The following is a 20,335-nucleotide window of genomic DNA, read 5'->3' as shown; positions in this document are numbered from 1 at the left end:
AAAAAAAAGGAAAGAGTAGGAGAAGGGGTAGGAAGAGGAGGAGATGGAGAAGGAAAAGCAGGGGGAGGATAGGGGATGGAGGAAAGGGATATGGTAAGAGGCCAGGAGAAGAAGAGGAAGAGGAGAAAGAAATAAAATGAGGACACACTTTGTTATGGTGATGGAGTAATGAACCAGATTTATCCTCCTAACTTTGACAGTTAAAACACTGGACTAAACTGGGTGGGATGGTACGTACCTGTAGTACTGACTCAGGAAGCTGAGTCAGGAGAATTATTTAAACTCAGGGTCTTGTTTAAGGCTGGACTGGGCAACACAGCAAAAACCTCTCTCTCAAAAACAAAACAAAGCAAAAATAAACAAAAAAGAACAGAGCAGCTGGGTGTGGTGGCCTATAATTCCAGTAACCTGGCAGGCAGAGGCAAGAGGATCACAAATTCAAGGCTAGTCTCAGCAACTTAGCAAGACCCTGTTTCAAACTTTAAAAAAAAAAAAGAAAAGTGGGAGGGGAGGGTCGTGGGTGGATTTAGCTCAATGGTAACAGGCTCATGGGTTAAATCCCCAGAACTTTCCCACTAAAAAAAAAAAAAAAGAGTACATATACAAAACAATTGTTTTTAGACACTGTATACCAGGGAGTGCTGCACTACAATCCCAAATGGAAGAGAAACAAATGATGTAAGCCTTAAGACCGCTCGGCCTTTCTGCTTAGAGGTACATTCCAGACTGCAAAAGGGACAGGTGATTCCAAGCAGGGCTCAGAAGTTTCCCTGAGCTGAGAAGACTGAAAATGGGGCTTAGGAAGTCTAAAGCACCTGAAAGTATCTGGACAAAGTTCTTAAGGGAAAAGGGATACCCAGAAAAGGGTATCCCATGAATATGTAGTCAATAAGTCTTTGCAAACTATTAAAGTACTTGTGTGTAGGGTGAAACTCTGGAGACTGATCAAAGAATGACCCAAGAGCTATGACTAGAATAGCTTCCCATATCTCATATGCAGCTGGGAATTGAGTTCAAGACAAATTGTAGAGTGCTTAGTGATCATTCAGGGCTTTTAGTAGAGTCCCCCAAAGGGCCACATTTAAGTAGTGAAGCTAAACTATTTTGAGAAAAAAGGTTACTTGAGACTACATTGAAATTGAGAACAAGACCTGAAAAGACCAGAAGAACAGCAAATAAATTAGTTGACTACCAGAATAAAGCCTCAAAACCTTTAGATGAAGATAATACAATCTAGACACCCAACATAAAGTAGTATTCAATGTCTATCATCCAACCAAAATTTACGAGATGTGTGAAAAAGCAGGAAAATGTGAAACCGAGAAAAATCTGGCAACAGAAACAATTCCAAATAATGAAAGAGATGAACAAAAACATTAAAATAACTATTAGGATCATGTTCTTTCAGTCAACTCAGCCTTTCTCAACCTGAGTTCTGTGCAAGAAGACAGACCTGCAGAGTTTGTTGAGTGATTAATTCCTCAATTCGCCAAAGATGGTACATAGCTAAGTACCATTTTAGATGCAGACATGAGACATTAATTCATAACACACAACAAATAGGGCATTAAGGATTCAATTCTCTTGTGAACCCCATTAGGAAGAGGAATACATGAATATGAGGACTGAAATAGGACACAGAACTTGTAGAGGGAAAAAGTCTAAAATGAAAATTTAGTGAACAGGATTAATAGCAGATTAAACAACAGCAGAAGTAAAGGTTAGGGAACTTGAAGATAACAACAACAACAAAAAAATAATCCAAAGTGAAGCACAAAGAGAAAAAAATTGAGATAACATCTGAAGGGTATACCATTAAGTCTGGATATTATGCAAGCAGACTCTTGTTACGTGAAGTTACCTATGACAGAAATAAAACTTTAGCAACCAAAACAAAAAAAGAAACAATAACAAAACAAAGCAAAATTCCCAACTAAGAGCACTACCCAAGATATACAATAGTGCTAGTAAAGAAGTAAATGACACGGGATAAATGTAGTATCTTCCAGGAGAGTTATAAGACTTGAAACATAATTCCATATTAATGTATAATTATAAAGTACAATGTAAAACTGTAAGTTTTATTAATAGTCAAATAAATGTATTGTTTGCCTTGCTTCAACTGCTTTAGGCTTCATTCACAGAGGGATGAAGATAGATAGATAGATATATATAAATGTATTGTTTGCCTTGCTCCAACTGCTTTAGGCTTCATTCACAGAGGGATGAAGATAGATATATATATATATTTATATCCCCCACCCTTTACCCCCCCCTCCTCTACATCTGGACAGTGGTCTATTAGGACCACTTCATTTAAAAAGAGAAACACTGGCCTAGAGAACCATTTAAGAAATCACTAAGAACACTAAGAAATCACTAAGAACACCGAAATGTTTCATATCAAGTTCCCCTGCTGAATGACCAATGTGACTTTTAGATTCAAACCCTAAGATAATGTTGAGAAAGGCATAGAGCTATGAAAATAAGTTTCTTCTAATACTTATTCTCTCACAAAACCACTAAAATAACAAAATGAGTGATAGAATATTGTCTTGTGATAACAGATCAACTTTAATTTCAGCACCTGAAGCTATCCAAGGGTATGCTCTATAAAGGTCATGGGACTGTTGTACACATTCAATAAAGTGACAACTGTGCAATACCACTTAGTATCTCAAAATCAGGAACATACTTTTGAATTGTTTAAACACAATCCACAGAATTAAAAACAAAATCAGAAGCCATCCACAGTTATACTAATTGTCAATTACAAGTTTTACAATTAATACTTGATATAACAGTCAATATATAGCAGGGGACACTGAAGGTGATTTCAGAGTCTCATCCAGTTGTATTCAATTGGGAAGGTTTCTTGAATGGGGATAAAACTGGCCAAAGATAGATACAACCAGGATCAGACCAGCAAGTAAAAGTTCTACCACAGTTTCTGTAGTTTCCACTTTTTTTTTTCTTTGTCGGTTAAAAGTGAACAGTGAGAATTAAATACTTATCTTTACATATACACAAGGTATGCTGTGAAAGCATATTTGCTTACAAACATATAAAAATACTTGTTAACTAGTTCGATAAGAAAATAATGTATAAAAGTATATAGCAAAAACATTAATCATCTCTGACTCTGGAAAGATCAATTCCATATTTTATATTACAGCAAACAAAAACAACTTTAGGTTTTTTTTTTGAATCCCTTAACCAGAAATACTTGAAAAGGAAGACAGACAAAAATTATTCATTCTTACCCTTAACATGGCTGTGAAAAGAGTTAAATTAAGAAACCAAGTACACATTGAGATGCCAAAGTCCAGAATGAGTACAACTATTTGGCCACATAGAACACTATCATCTTCAAGAGGAGAAGTAATAACAGGCTTGATAAGTAGTTTTTAAACCATAAATACAATAGGCATTTTGGTATTTTGGCCACTGGAAAACAAAAGCTGTAGTATCAAGAAAGGTCTGAGATGTCTCACTTTTGTGGATTTCATTCAGTGTATTTAAGGTTAACTAAAGTTGACATCAAAATTTTTAAAGATAGGCAAAAAAATTCACATTTTTTAAAAGAAAAACCTCTCTATGCTTCTATTTAGAGTAACAGTAGGTAACATGATTCCAGAAGTTAAAAATTATTTCACAACCTATAACTTCAGCTTAGCAAACAGCTTCGGTTCCAAAACTAATTCATCCCCATTAAAATGTAAGCCCTTAAAAAAAGAATGTGTCTGTATATGTATACATGTATTTAAAAAGAATCAGATAATCTTTGAAGCAGCCTTAGTGTTTCCTTTAAATTGATCTGGAAAGAACCATTATATTAGCTTCATGGAAAGGAGTAGCCGGCTTCTTGGTCTAAGGCTAACATGGTGATCATTTGTCTAAGGCTAGAAAGGTACCAACATGATGTAAACCATAAGGAGAGAAGGAGATGAGGGTTTTTCCTGGCAGTTGGTAGCTAAAACTCAAGGGATTCTTAGAAAATGACACAATGGCAGCCTTTCTTGTCTTTTTCTTTCCGAGTTGGTTCTGGTGAAGGAGGACATTCTTGCTCTTGAAATTTCCTGTAAGACAGAAAAATCTAAATATGATTTCCTATTAGGTAATAAAGATACAGATTCTTTTTGGGCAACTGTCATTTAAGTGCATATGCTCTTCAGTGTTCAACTAGGGATTCAAGCATATCTTTGAAAGAAAAACAAAACAAGGGGGCACAAATCCATCAGCACAAACTAAGCAGAGCTGTCCAAGCTGCCTTCAAGGGAGAGCCCTGAATGGGATAAGATGCTGGACTCAGTAACCTCCATGTTCCCTTCTCAATTTGAAATTCCTTGACCCTGTAATATACTTAAGGATAAACACCCCTTGAAGCCTACCATACAAAATTACCCTTAAAAAGTATACATGCAATTCTTATTCCTATCTGTCTTTTATTAGAGTCAGTATTAGAAACAATTTAGTTTACCTCTCTAAGCCTCTATCTTTTAGAAGAGAATAACAAAAACTCAGCTTTCACAGCTATTATGAGGATTTAAACGTCTTTAATGTTTAAATTTGACTGAAGGTGTCTGGCAATTAAAAAAACAAAACAAAACAAAAGAAACCTTCTCTACCTCCCTATCTCACTCCAGTTGATTAATAGATAGGATAGCTCTTGAGGGTCAAAAGGAAGGACAAGATATTTCAAAAAAGGCAGTTGTAATCATTTTAAGAATCAGTTCGCCAGTTTTTTAACACTAAGATAGAACTAAGATGGGGGATGGTTAAATACAACATATCAAACTTTCCAGCTTTACCAGTTTTTAAGTTGTTAAGTCAGTGGTATTCATTATATTCACTTTGTTATGAAACCATCACTACCATCCGTTTCCAGAACTCTTCCAACTTGCAAAACCGAAACTCTGGACAATAGGACTTACATTTTTAACAAACTACTAAAAAACTAAAACCTTCACTTTTTCTACTCCATAGAGAGAATACCCAAGAAGCCCACAGCTCAGGTATCAATTCACCTGAGATACCCAATGAACAAGAGCCTATTCCATGTTCCTGTCAAACTGTCTACCTAGCAGAGACACCCAGTACAGAGCAGAGGGTGAAGTAGAGGCCAAGTCACCAAGACTCAAAATCAACTCCCACTCACTAGCCAGGCTCAGTGGCACATGCCTATAAACCCAGCTACATGGGAGCCTGAAGCAGGAGGATCACAAGTTCAAGGCCAGTCTGGGTTACTTATTGAGACCCTGTCTCAAAAAAAATTTTTTAAAGGACTGGGGATGTAGCTCACTGGTAGGATTATACTTGCCTAGCAAGTATAAGGCTCTGGGACCTCCCAGGACCACCAAAAAAGAAAAATAACACCTCACTGAAACAACTTTATCTTTCTCACATGCAGTCATATAGCATATATATATTAACTCCAGCAGGCATTAACACTTTCTTAACCACTAGGGGCCTCTTAGACCATCTCCCAGAAAAACTCTTTATAAACTGGGGTATCATGCTTCACACCTCATGGGACTGCTGAATCTCTCTACCTCTCTTACTGTTAGTCTGGGAGAAGGTTGTAAGAAGCAAAACCAAGAATACCAGCTCTGGAACCAGAGATTTGGATTCCGCCCCCCTCTGTCATTTAATATGTCCATAGCTTAAACAAGTTATTTAACTTATCTGTACCTCTGTTTTCTCATCTGAAAGTAAGTATAAAAGAAAGTAGTTTCCTGGGTTATAGGGAGGACTAAACACAGCAATACACGTAAAGCATTTAGCATAATATCAGGCAGATACTTGATTACCACTTCAATGTTAGCTGCTGTCATCACTATGTCCACACCATCACCTTGGGAAGCTGTGTTTATTCTTTTGAAAAATCTCAAAATGTACTTTCTACTTCAATATAATAAATTACATTAGAAATGCCCAGAATATATTGTGTACCTAATTAAAATTTAACACCCCATGTGCATTAACCCCTTGTCCTTCCTTTTGACCCTCAAGAGCTATCCTTATCTATTAAACCTACATATGATTTTCTCTTTCTTACTAAATATAACAATTTAATAAAACACTTCCAGTGTGTGTTTTGCTTACCTTATAACCCGGACAAGTTCATGAAAAGCTTGATCTACATTCATCCTAATCTTGGCTGATGCCTCCATGTATGTTACTTTAAGTTGTCGTGCTAACTGCTGTCCTTCCTCCTGTGTTACCTGAAATTCCAAGAGCTGTGTTTAAGGTACGGTATTAATTTGCTCCACCTAATCCTGACTACAGATTGTACTGTTATTCCTGAGGCTAAGCTCTTTTACAAGATGAACCAATAGACTTTACAGCTCAACACCAACTGAAGCCCACCTTTGTAGAGCAACTCAGAAGAACATACTTGTGATAGAAATACAGTCGGCACTCAAAATCTGTGGGCTCCACACAGGTTAAGCCAACTGCAGATCAAAAATATTTGAACTGAACTGTACTAAACATATACACATCTTTTTTCTTGTCATTATTCCCTAAAAAAATACAACCCAACTACTATTTACACAACACATTGTATTAGGCATTATAAGTAATGTAGAGAGATTATTTAGAGTACACAGAATATGAGTAGAGAATATGTGTAGGATAGATGCAAACTCTACATCATTTTATACAAGGAATTGGAGTATTCCAAGATTTTAGTGTGTAACGGGAGATAGAAGGGTCCTAAAGCAGTCCTCTGTGGATACCAAGGATCACTATGCTACCATACAAGATTTTAATCTAGGGCTGGGGATATAGCTCAGTTGGCAGAGTGCTTGCCTTGCAAGCACAAGGCCCTGGGCTCGATCCCCAGCACCACAAAAAAAAAAAAAAAAAAAAAGATTTTGATCTAGAGATTACACCAAAAATATTAACTACAACAATACTTTCTATGTAAGAAAAGCACAAAGTGCTATTAGAGTATCTAACCCTGAGGAAATTATATTTAAGCAAAAAATAAAGAGTTTGGAGTTAGGTGGAAGTGGGATGAGGAAGTATCCCTCTCAAAGGAAATGGTATATATGATACTGTGAAAACAAATGGGATTTCTAAGTCCTAGGAACTGAAAGAAGCCTCTTCAGGTTGGAATATAGCACACAAAAGAGAAAATAGCAAGAGGTTTAGATGAAGAAGACCACATGCTTCTGAGGCCTCCTCATCATTGAGTTCACAGTACCTGACACACAGCACACACTCATAAATACATGGAGAAAATCAGTGATGAACAGGACCATAAAAATGGCAGGCCAGAATAAAACATGAATAAATAAATACCATAGATAGATAGGTTTTTGTTTTATTGGTTTTTTTTCTTTGTTTTTGCTTTTGGGTTTTTTGGTACCAGTGATTGAACCCAGCGGCACTTTACCACTGAGCCACATTCCCAGCCCTTTTAATTCCCCACCCCCTACTCCAGAGAGAAGGTCTTGATAAGTTGCTTAAGACCTCACTAAATTGCTGAGGCTGGTCTGGAACTGGTCTCAATCATGCCTTAGCCTCCAGAGTCACCAGGATTACAGGTGTGTGCCATGGCACCTGGCTACCCAATATATGTTAAATTGTGAAGAATCTGAATAGTGATTCTTACCTAAAATTATTAAACTATGTTACATTTACATAGTGGGGCTTAAAATTGTGTTTCTAAGACAAAATTCCTTTTATTGCTGTCATCAGTACTAAAGTAACACTTGCTGAAGAGTTAGAAAAGTCAGATGGGGGCTGGGGATGTGGCTTTGTGGTAGAGTGCCTATTTAGCATAAGTAAGGACCGGAGTTCTGGGTTCAGTCCCCACAGCACGCACATGCATGCACATGCACACACATACACACACACACACACACACACACACACACACACACACAAAGATGAGTTTAGAAAAGTCAGATGGGTAGAAAGAAAAGAAAATCTGGAAACCCATCACCCATACAGAACTACATTTTTCTGGACAGTATTTGAAAGATGCAGCATTGTTTTCCATAAGAAACAATAATGAATACATTTATCTTTGTTCCTCTGTATGCAATATTTTATCAGGTTACTTCAAGATTTTCTCTTTATCACTTGTGCTAAAAAATTTCATTATTATGTGTCCTGAAATTTTCTTCATGTTCCTTATGCTCATAGTATGATAATGCATGCATTACAGTTTTCATCAAATTTCAAAAATTTTCAGTCATTATTTCTGTTAATTCCACCCAATACATTTTTCATCTCACTGTAGTTTTAATTTCGGGAAGTTTTATTTGGATCTTTTAACATATTCTTCCATGTCAATTCCACTTAACATACTCAGTGTTTTATAGAGCTTTTTGAATGTGCAGAATATAGTTAAAATAACTTTTAATGTCTCTATCCACTAATTCTGTTATCTACATCATTTCTGGATCTGTTCCTATTAACTGGATTTTTCTGTTACCACTGGACATATTTTCCTCCTTTACATGCCTGGTAATGTTTGAGTGGATGTACAGGATTTTACCAATTGGGTACCAGATATTTTGTAGTCTGTGTTATACATATTCTTCAGCTGTCTTCCACAATGCAATTATTTGGAAACAGTCTGATTGTTAGGGGTCAAGTTTTAGGTTTTGTTATGGAATACCAAGAAAATAAATTATCTAGGGCTAATTTTGCCCCACTAGTAAGTGTACAACCCAATACCACAAGAAACATAAGGTTTTTCATTCTTGACTAGAATATGAATTATTCCTGGACTCATGTGAGCTCAAGTAATATTCCCCCTAATCTTCTCCAGTTAATTTGTTCTACAAATGTAATACTTTGTTCCCAAAATTCAGCAACCTAAATACAATAACATTTGCTTATTACATTAATGTACATATATCCAACAATCACTTCTTAAAAGTCTGTGTCCTTTTTGCATTTTGACAAGGTAGCAGGCAGGTTCCACTAAGCACTGGTAAACCCAAATTTATGTCATTTTTAAATTTACCTTCTCTTTCTTCAGAATAAAACATCTACTAATAAGGTCTATGAGTCTAAAATATAAATCAAATTGTGCAAGCAATTAGGTAAGGAAGCCAAACAATAGGAGGAAAACTTTAAAGAGCCACCAATTCAGGAAGGATAATATCTATTTTAAGAAAATTTGACGTGGTAAATTCTTATAAAAATAACCCAATGCAGTCAAAATTCTGTTCTTCTTCCTAGGATGTCATCCCTTCTCTCTCAACCTAAATATTCTTATTTCTCACTAACCTTTCAAGACTCAAGCAACAAGAAACTCCCTCCTAGTGACAATGACGTTTCAGAAGTACCATCTCAGAGCACGTCACACTCGAAGGTTACCACTGACAAAATTCATAAGATGTGACACTACTAATTTTGGTCTTCTTGTTCTCCCACCACTTCAAGATGTCCTCTGAGACTAAGTATTAACACACATTTGTCTTTGTACCTCTAGGACTTAGAAGAATGCGTACCAGTTAACTAAGTAAACACAAGTAAATGGAGTGTGACCAATCGAATAAATAGATCCTGAAGTGAAAGAGGATATAAGAATAAAAATAAAAATAAATATTTAAGATTTTAGTCAGCTAAGCACAGAGACACACACCTGTAATCCCAGAGACTCAGAGAGGCTGAGGCAGGAAGATTACAAGTTCAAGGACAGACTGGGTAATTTAGTGAGACCCTGTCTCAAAAAAAATTTTTTTAATTAAAAAAAAAAAGGCTGGAAATATAGGTCAGTGCTAGAGCACCCCTGAGTTCAATTTCCCATACCACAAAAATAAATAAAGATTGTAAGACAATCTCAAATTGTTTATTATTGTAAATTTGACGTTGGGAGGAAAAACATATGTCCTTAAAAATACTACTGTCGGGCTGGGGATGTGACTCAGTGGTAAAGCACTTGCCTGTCATGCATGAGGCTCTTGGTTCAAATGCCCCAGCACTAACAAAAATACTACTGACTTTCTGCTCAATTGTTCCTGAAAACGTTACCTGGCACCAGATGTGGTGGTACACACCTGTAATTCCAGCAATTTGGGAGACTAAAGCAGAAGAATTACAAGTTCGGGGCCAGCCTCCACAATTTGGCAAGACCCTGTCTCAAAATACAAAATGAAAAGAGGCTGAGGAAGTGGCTCAGTGGTAAAGGACTTCTGAGTTCTATCCCCAATACAAAAAAAAAAAGTTTTCTGTGCCCTACCTATTATGCAGAATGTAATACAGATAAAGAGGGATGGCAAATGACCTATCTTTGTACATAGTTAAGAAAATTAATTAATCCATAGTCTAGGTGATTAAAAAAAAAAAAAAAAACCCATTGCTAAGACTGTTTACATACTTTTTTATTTTTCTGTCCTGGAGATTGAACCTAAGGGCACTTTACCACTAAGCTATATCTGCACCTCTTTTTATTTGGAGACAGGATCTTGCTAAGTTGCTGAGGGTGGCCTCAAACTTTTATTCCTCTGCCTCAGTTTCCAAAGTCACTGGAATTACAGGCATATGCCATTGCATCCCAACTCACTTATTTGAAGTCTGGTTTTATATCATGTCTTCCAGGAATCAAGGACAACAGAGCCTGTACATACATTTCTGGTCAGGAGATCTCTAACCACACATATGCTCACTAGTGTAGCACACTTTTAACCAAGAAGCAGAGACAGCACTGCCACCACCAAAGCGAACAAAAAGGACAACACAATGAGAAGCCCAAAATAAAAGCAGACTGAGGTCTACATAAACAAATATTTTCTAGAGTTCCTCAACCCAGAGAATTTTATAAAGATACAAATACTAAGCCTTATCTCCTAGATATTCTATTTGGTAGATCTGAGCTCTACCCAGAATTGTTTTGAACATCCAAAGTAAATCTGACACAGTAAATTTGCAGACCTGCTTTTGGGAACTTTGGAACTTTTTGGGAACTCAGTTCAAATGCATAAATTATTCAAAATCCAAAATAATATGAACTCAAGTAGTACTATATTCCCAAAGAAAGAAAAGCAAAATGGGAATGATAAGAGTAATTTTATCTGAACAAATATGGCTTAAAAGGAATGAACTACATTTCCAACACTCAGGGATATGTCACATTAACCCATTAGGTCCCAAGTTCTCAATTCTACAAATATTTCAATAAAACTGACATATATATATTAGAATACTTTGTATATATTAACATTAATATTAATTAATATTATAGTATGATTATACTATTATATACTGTAAAATTACATGTTATATTTTAGTTTTTATAGGTGTCCGAGCTAAGGTGATAAACAAAATGGGTTAATGAAGTTTACCAGAAATGAAACTTGTTTCCAAAAATATATGTTTTGTAGAAAGTATCATCATGTTAATACCACATCTTCAATCAGTGGATGCCCAGTCACTCATTCAACAAATAGTAAGAGTATATCTTTGTTCAACGTGCTGAAGATAAAGCATGAACAAAACTGACCGGTGGAACTGAAAGTCCTCATAACACCTACAGCCAACTCTTTTAGATGCACACAAGGCATAAACAGGCAGGACTAGAAAACCCTCCATTATCTGAAGAGAAAGGATTCTTTATGCCAGAAGGCTGTAGGGCACTGACAGATGAAGGAGACTGAACTGGTTAACACAGGTATTTTAGTAAAAGTATAAAGAGTGCCTTTCTCAAATTAATGGTGACCATTAGCAATTAAGTAACTAAACAAGGGGGAAAGGAGAGAGGGCAGTTAAGGTGAAGGAGGGAGGGAGTAAACAAGGCAAGTACCACCATGCCCAACCCAACAAAAATCTTTATCTGTTAACACAGTACTTAAATGCCAGCAAAAGAAATAATTTAAACAATAATTATTCTGGATGTGAGTTAGAGACTAAAGATTTAAAAAAGATACCCCAAATAATGTAGGACCTGCTTTAATTTACTTTCTTCCTCTCCCCACAAAAACATGAGTGAATGACACATACCAAAAATATTTAAATAATAAGATTTTCAATAAGTGAGTAAAGAAACAAGTGAGAATAAGTCTGCAACTAAATGCATTCTTATTTTGAGAGCTATTAGTATTAGAGCAGGCCAATATGAAGAATTAATAGAAAATTCAGCCACTAGAGTTAGGAAAAATTAAAATGCTGTAGTTTACATTAAAGTCAGTCTCTAAACAAAGATAATTTCATATAAACAGTAAATAAAGTAGGCATTTGAGATTGTCTAACTAAATTAGAGTTCTTAGCTATTACCCAAGAAATTACATGGGACTTGACCTAGTATAAATACTTGCGGGCTTATAGAACCTTCTGAAATTTCGTGTAAAATCGTAAAATTTGAACTTTTCTAAATCTTCTTTTTATTGTTTATCTAATGCAACTTCTCTAAGATCCAGTGTGCTAGACTCAACAATAGCTACTGAAGTGGCAGGCAGCACAGTTGTTTGTTTTTGATCATGTGACTTTCTATTATTTCATTCATTGATCACTTCACTTACATGGTTTCCCAGCAATGAAATTCTTTCTTACCTGTCTTTGATGATCCAGGTCTGCTTTATTACCAATTAAAATCATTGGAAATTCATCACGATCCTTTACTCTGAGAATCTGTCTTTGAAACTTATAGATTTCTTCAAAACTTAAAAAAATAAAATAAAATAAATTAATTGATTTGACCACGAATCATAATTCAACAAGCTCCATGCTCCAGTTAGTATTTGATTGTTTTTTCTTTTTTTATAAAAACAAGAAAATCTAAATTCAATTAAATAATGATCTGGATAGGACCAATGGACTACATTTTAATACTGGTACCAACCTGCCTCTGTCTGTGACTGAGAAGACCAACAGGAAGCCCTCACCAGTCCTCATATACTGTTCTCTCATGGCACCAAACTCTTCTTGTCCAGCTGTATCTAAAACTAAAGGGAAAAAACACAAAGAAAACTGTATTTTTGTTTTATAAACTGCTTCTCTACAAAGATAGGCCCCTTTCATGTGGGTCCTCTAGAGCTCACCTTATTCTTGGTATAAAAAGGAAATGACATTCCTCTCTTAGCACTTTATTCTCAATACTAAAGACAAACACATTCTAATGGCAGACAGTTTCAGAGTTTATTTTCATCAGCACAGATTGATTTTATAGTTAGAATATATTAGCATACCAATTAGAAGGTTAAAAATATCACACACATCTAGGCAGATGGAATCAGATAACCTCTGAAATCACTTGAATGTTTATCTCCTCCAAGTAAAGATCTGAAAAATATACTATAAATTTAAGAAAGAAAATGTGGTAGTTACCTGTCCCCACACCACACAAAATGCCATACTTTGGACAGGTGCTAATACATTTCTTAATCTCTTTGAATAAAAGAAGCACACAAATTAAAAGAACAGGGCTTTCTTCTGTGAGGAAGTAGTATATTTAACCAGGCACAGTTTTGTTAGTCTCTGGGCAAACTCTATAGTCACTTCCCCATTGTAACCTCTGCCAAACAACAGCAAGAAATGAGACCTGATTTATTATTTCCAACTGTACCGATAAATATATTTTAACAAATTACAATGACAAGACCAGGCTTAGCAGAACAAGATCAGTTCAATTACTGCTTTACGTTTCATTTATGGAGAAATATTTAAAATTGACCAATATGCAGACTCATCAACCGAAACTAGTGAAAAGGGCAGGTTTATATTCAAAATCATCTAATATTTCCATTATACTATTTAAACTAGTAAAATGCCAGACCTAACTTTTTAAAAATAGAACAGATTAACTATTAAAACAAGTAAGTTGGGCTGGGACTGTGGCTCAGTGGTACAGTACTTGCCTAGCATGTGTGCGGCCCTGGGTTCGATACTCAGCACCACATAAAAATAAATAAATAAAATAAAAGTATTGTGTTCATCTACAACTTAAAAAAAAAAAAAAAAAAAAACAAGTAAGTTTACTTACTATCTAGCCGGGCTGCTCTGTCATCTATCACACACTGCTTTGTGTAGGAATCTTCAATAGTTGGATCATAATCTGTTACAAAATAGGACTGTAAAAAAAAAAAAAAGAAAGAAAAAACTTATATCTCTGTTTATTAACTTTATAGAATTCCACTTAGTCCAGAACTGACTGAGATATTTTCATTGCATTAGGATTTATCCTACTATGTCAATTCCCTAATAAATGAGTCTCTTCAGAGCACCTTCCAAGTGAAGAAAAGGTACTAAATATCTTTAGATTATCATATCAGAAAAACACAAGACTGCAAAGCGCCTACTATATTTTTTTCATAATTAAAGCTAAGAACTAGAACTCAAGTTTTAGAAAAATCAGGAAAACCTAATAAATTATAATTCAGACTTATTCATATTTTATAAAAACAACAATCCTAAGGATAAAAATAGATGCAAAGAAATTATAACAAAGAGGCCTGGAACATTCCATCCCACACTTTCTTTTCTCATTTTTTATTCCCCTTTCAGCAGCTTTCAGTATTACACTATACAAACATCATTTCAGGATTATTTCATCTGCAGGAATCTCAAACTTCATCTAATATTTTCATTTTTTAACTCAAATTATATTTGTTTATCAAAGTCTCCCCAATTATGATCTTCTAAATCATCATCGAAAGAATGGGCATTAAGGATATCATAATTTTCTTTAAAAATGTTCTAAAAATAAAGCAATAATCTTAAGAAACTACTTCTCATTTCTTATTAGAAAGGCAGTACCTAGGATACTGATATACTCCTCTATCTCCTTAGCTCTCCTAGGGATCAACTTCCTCAGAGAAAGACAGCTTAATGCTGGGGTCCAGAGCCCAAGTGTGTTCAGTCATTCTTTAGGAAGGGTTCCTGCAGAAAGTCCTTGCTCTAGGAGCACAGAGTTCTTAGGTGACATGCCTCAACTAGGTGGCCTATGCTCGGAAACCTATTCAAAAGTAAGTGCTCCGAAAGGAGTCAAGAAAACCCTGGTTTGGGGAGGATACTAGTCTGTCTGCTACCATGGTTTTGCATATTTATTTTATTTTGGAAAGGTCTTTCCCACAATGTATTTTTGAGGAATAACCTTAACCACAGAATTCATTATCCATATTTCCTTCTTGATTTAAGATGTATGACTTAGTTAAAAAAAAAAAAAAAAGTCTATAAAACAATCATTTACCACCAGCAGTAGTTATCTCTACTACCACCCCATGTGCGTTCAAACTAACAGGTATTAAAACAATCCTGAACTGAACTGTTGGAATTCATACCTCTTCAGAAGGTAAATACAACTGGCAAGAATATTCTCTGTACTTACTACTCTAAACAACATCAAACTGCAATCTTTTACCAAAAAGTTGAATAAGCATACTGTTTACACTTTCAAGATTAGTTTCCTGACATATGTTTCTTTGCAGCTAGCTGATACTTCTGGACACCCCTTCATCTTGTAAAACCTGAAATTCATGAGTTTCATGCCTGAAAGTACTGTACCGCCCTTACCACTTTGGTTGAAAATATAATGAAAAAACAAATATTAAATAAATTTTTACAAATGTGCAAGTCATGCATGATAGCTGGAATTCTTCAAATATGATGGAGTTTTATACTGTGATACTAAATTAAGATATTAACATTCTGGGCACAGTGGCATATGCCAGCTACTCAGGAGGCTAAGGCAGGAGGGATTACAAGTTCAAGGTCAGTCTGAGCAACTCAGCAAGACCCTGCCTCAAAATAAAAATAAATTTTAAAAAGGGATGGTGATGTAACTCAGTGGCAAAGTGCCCAAGTTCAATCCCAAGTACTTGGGCAGGGGGCGGGGCAGGGGGGGTTTAACATGTATCAATGGATGACATGACTTTGAAGACTATTAAAATAAATTGTTTGTTTTTCTTTATAGTGACTGTGGAAGTTTCACATATCCTTTGAATGTCAGTTCTTTAATCACAATATATTACAAGACTTCTGAAACTCTACTAACAGACATGTTGTTGGTCCACACACACTCATTTTTTTTCACAATAATTTTTAAGATGAACTAACTTGAGATTTCTAGATATTAGGTCCACATTTCATATTTACTATATCTTATTTTCAAAATTTGTTTAAAGACCATCATCATCTTACTAAATGCAAATTTTAAAGAGCCATCCTCATTGAAAGATTCTTCTTAGGGAACTCACTCCAGAGTCTATCAAAAAATCAAAAAACCCTTTTCAGGCTTGGACACATAGCTCAGTGGTAGAGTTCTTGCTTAGCACATGTGAGGCTCTGGGTTCAATCCCCAGTATGGGGCAGGGCACTTTTCTGACTAGGGGTGCACTTCAATGGTAGAGCACTTGCCTAATGTACACAATGCCATGGGTTCAATTCCCAGAACCGCAAAAAAGAAAAAAACAATTACTCTCCCTCTCATAATTCATTAAGCAAGAGGTCAGAATATGCCTAAAATAAGCATTCATTGTACACATATAACAAATACAACCATCACTTCCCACCACAAAAATGTAACATTTTTGTCACTTTAACTCAGGTACCAGATATTTGAGACAGCAGACTACCAAAAAGTAATCAGTCTCTGGTGATGGTCAATCCTGAGTTTAATTCTATCTCTGCTACTTTCTAGCTATGGATCTGAGGTTAACTGCTTTACCTCTCTACCTTTAGCATCTATAAAACAAGAATTACAAAAGCTTGTGGAGCAGATAAAATGAAATAATACATATAAAGTACCAAGACATGCTGATGATTAATCAACATCAACAATCTAATAACTGTATTACTTTTCTCATGGAATGAGATATCTGAACTAGTGTTCTTAAATCTTATTCAAGTATAAAGACTTGCTCATTGCAGTAGCAGCCCCAAAAATTTCAGTCCTACTTATACCACAGACCAACCATGTAACCTCTGGTACTTGGTATCTCAATGTTGTAAATTAAGATAAAAGGTGCTCATCTGGGGTTCTTAAAATATTTTCTAGATCTGAGTAGTAATCACACAGGTATATACAAAAATAAAAATCTATAAAGATTTATAGACTTCTGTATATGAATTATAACTCTAGATTATATAAATTATGTACCTTCTCATTTCTTACAGAATTCACTAGTTTCTTTACACAGTACACAAAGCCCTTCAGTGTGATCTGTGATATTCATTATTCAAAGTCTTATCTCCCACTTCTTGAAACCTTTCAACCCAGTTTTCTTGCTCTCTTGATTTCAGACATTTGTTGAAAATTACAATTCTAGCATGGATGGAGCACCTACTATGTACTCTGTAAGGACAAGGTCCCTACTTTCATGGAGCCCACTGTTTTTTACACATTAACTGAGCTACTCTTAGGGACTGGGGAATTGGGGAGTATTGAACATATAGGAAGGTCAAAGGACAAAATCAATATAAAGCACCTTGTTCAGAAGGCAACAAACTTTAACAGGTTAATACTACAGTGATGAATGGGAACTATAGGTACATTCACTTTAAACACAGAACCTCAGTAATATGCCAGAAAAGAAAACAGCCTCTTTCCTGAAGTTGAAAGTTACCAACCATAGTCGGGAAAGGCTATTATGTGGCAGAAGCGGTGGGTGGGGTAGGTACAGTATTGCACTGAGCTAGACAGTGGAGGTTCAGGCAAGGGCAGCAGGAAGAGTAGACCAAAGGGTTCAGAAGAACACACTGAAGGAGAAAGGAATGGGGATCGGAGGAAATCACCATGCTTCCCTGATAGCACATGGAAGTATGCAAGGAGAAGGATCCTAGTTAGAAGAAAGAATGCACTATCAAAGGGCAGGTTGTCTCCCAGATCATAAGAACAGCAAATGAACTTCAGTTTCCTTAAATTAGGGTGGGAGAAATTATCCCATTCAGGCAGAGAAATGTATTTCCCCTGATAAAATCCAATCATGAAAGGTCATAGAAAGTCCTTAATAGTACAATCGTATTATGATGCAATAAGAAGGAATATCATTACATGCCTCTAGATTGCACAAGCAGCCCTCTGGTTGGCCTCCTAAAAGAAATGCCAACTCCCTATATTTCTATTCGAACATGCTATAAGAAGAAAACGAAGGGGAAAGAGGAGGAAAGCAAATGAGTTTGCCCTTCCGCATTCAGTGGGCAGGAGTGAAACTCACTTTCTCCTGACACTAGCAGTGGAAAGTGTAGTTCCCAAGTACTGCCACAGGGCGGTGTCTGGTCTAGGAACTGCGAATGGGAATTAACTAGTTTCTGAGAAACTGAATTCAGACCATAGGTTAAGTCTACTACCCTTGCATAGAATATAGGAGGCTAAATCTGAGTGACCACAAGAGTTGTAGACAAATGGGCTTTTTTGAGCAAATAGACATTCTTAGGATTCTTAGGTATCCTCAAAAAGAATAGGGTGTAGAAAGGGGAAGGAAAGGAAACATAAACGAGTGTGGGAAACCCTTGACAATTAATGAGTCTATATATGTACATGGGTATATGCTATACTGTTCTCTAAAATTTTGCATATGATAAATTAATTACTAAAATTAATTCTTAAACATCTTATAGACCATAAAAGCTACAGAGAGTCAAATCAATAAAAGGATATAGGGGCAAGGCATGGTAGTGCACACCCTTAACAGCTAGTAGGGTGGCTGAGGCAGGAAGATCACAAATTCAAGGCCAGCCTGGGCAATTTAGCAAAACCCTGTTTCAAAATAAAAATGAATTTTAGAAAGGGGACTGGGGTTGTGGTTCAGTGGTAAAGCATTTGCCTGGCATGTGTGAGGTCCTGGGTTCAATCCTCAGCACCACATATAAATAAATAAACAAGTAAAATAATGGTTCATTGACAACTAAAAAAATTTTTTTTTAATTTTTAAAAATTTAGAAAGGCCTGGGGATGTAGTTCAGTGGTACAGCACCACTGGGTTCAATTCCAAGTACTGCAAAAACAGAAGAAAGGAGGAAAGGAATGCAAAAAAAAAAGAAAAAGAAAAAGGATAAGAGATTTATGACCTAGAAGGCTGGGGGGTCTGGGGTTGGAGAGTAGGGGGGTTGTTTGTTTTCCTTGCTCAGAGTATTTTCTGGGCTCTTTCTTTCCCTGTCCCTCTCCTTGTTATTATCTCCTCTCTTTCAGTAACACATGTATCTTACTGTATTATTTTAGATTTTCATTGCCCCTTCTTCCCTCCATCCAACTAGAATGTAAACTTCTTAAGAGCAAGGACTTTGTCAAAGAGGTAAAGAAACCTGCCTAGAGTTTCAACAACAAATCTCTGGTAGATCCAGTGATCTGAGCCCCTGCAGCTTTCCTACTAGGCCTCACTAGAGGAAGGGCCACTCACCTTCTTTCCTGCTTCCACTGCTCCCATAACAAGACAGTCACAGCAACGACAGTCACCAGGAATTGAGTACTTACCATACAGCAGGCAGTTTATAACACTTTATTACTGGACAAATGTACTTTCTCACTTAATTCTCACAATGACCCCTTCAACAGATATTCTTCTTTCTAAATAAGGCACTTTTTTATGTTACTTCTTCAAGGTTACCCAACTAATAAGAATTACAATTTAAATTCAGATCTGATCTTAAGCTCATATTCTAAGAATATATTCTTGTTATTTAATAAAATTTATAAAATTTCCAAATCTACTATTCCCTTGCTTGCCTATGAAAGGAATAAAAATACCATGAAAAATAAGGAAAAAGAAAAGCAAGACTAACAAATTCACATTCTTGCCTTCTTGAGCTCCTGCTCAGTTCACCGATTACACACACACACACACACACACACACATTGTGAAACAATCTGAATGCAAAATCCTGTGATTCTCTATTCCCCCATTATCACTTCTATTCATATAATATGTATGTTTAAAAAATCTTGATAAAATAAACCAAAACATGAGATTTCATAAGGACTTGCTTTCTCTGAAGAGACCCATTTATAAAGGTCTTTGTTTCAGGCAGCATGATGAGAAGAAAATACAGGGGTTCTAGAGTCAGACCTGAAATTCAAATCCAGATGCCATCCTACTTGCTAGCTATTTGAATTCCTGTGCAAATTAAAACATCTCTAACCCCCCATTTCCTCAACAGGAAAACAAACAAAAACAAAAACAAAAACGTGAGAACTGGGCTAGTTTAAGGATAGACTATTCCAATGACCACTATAAATGTGGCAAAAGAAAGAAAACAGAAAACAAAAGCCTTCCTGAGAGCAAATAGAAAGAACCATTTCCCTTGGGGGTGGGGAGGGTAGCACACAGTTGCCCCTGGGGATTTTAAGGTTGCACATCGCCAGTTCCTGCTCTGTCTCTCCTTTACCCGCTAGAAGGACTAGATGAGGTTACCCGATCCCTGTACTACCTGTAACTCCAGT

At 36.1% G+C, this 20,335-nt stretch overlaps 1 protein-coding gene across 1 annotated transcript in view; it reads right to left on the bottom strand.

Moving 5' to 3' along the window:
* Window positions 1–2,553: 2,553 nt before the first annotated feature.
* The window catches only part of Rras2 (RAS related 2), a 70,752-nt gene continuing 52,970 nt past the window's right edge, over window positions 2,554–20,335 (bottom strand). Inside the window, exons 2-6 of the mRNA XM_047517075.1 lie at window positions 13,943–14,030; window positions 12,803–12,905; window positions 12,514–12,622; window positions 6,106–6,224; window positions 2,554–4,079 (exon numbers count right to left, since the gene is read on the bottom strand). Of these exons, the coding sequence (XP_047373031.1) occupies window positions 3,992–4,079; window positions 6,106–6,224; window positions 12,514–12,622; window positions 12,803–12,905; window positions 13,943–14,030 (507 nt within the window). The 3' untranslated portion in view covers window positions 2,554–3,991. The remainder of the gene's footprint in view (window positions 4,080–6,105; window positions 6,225–12,513; window positions 12,623–12,802; window positions 12,906–13,942; window positions 14,031–20,335) is intronic.

This window comes from Sciurus carolinensis, chromosome 11 (assembly GCF_902686445.1).
Source record: "Sciurus carolinensis chromosome 11, mSciCar1.2, whole genome shotgun sequence".
NCBI lineage: Eukaryota > Metazoa > Chordata > Mammalia > Rodentia > Sciuridae > Sciurus > Sciurus carolinensis.
This window is presented reverse-complemented; position numbering and strand designations above follow the sequence as displayed.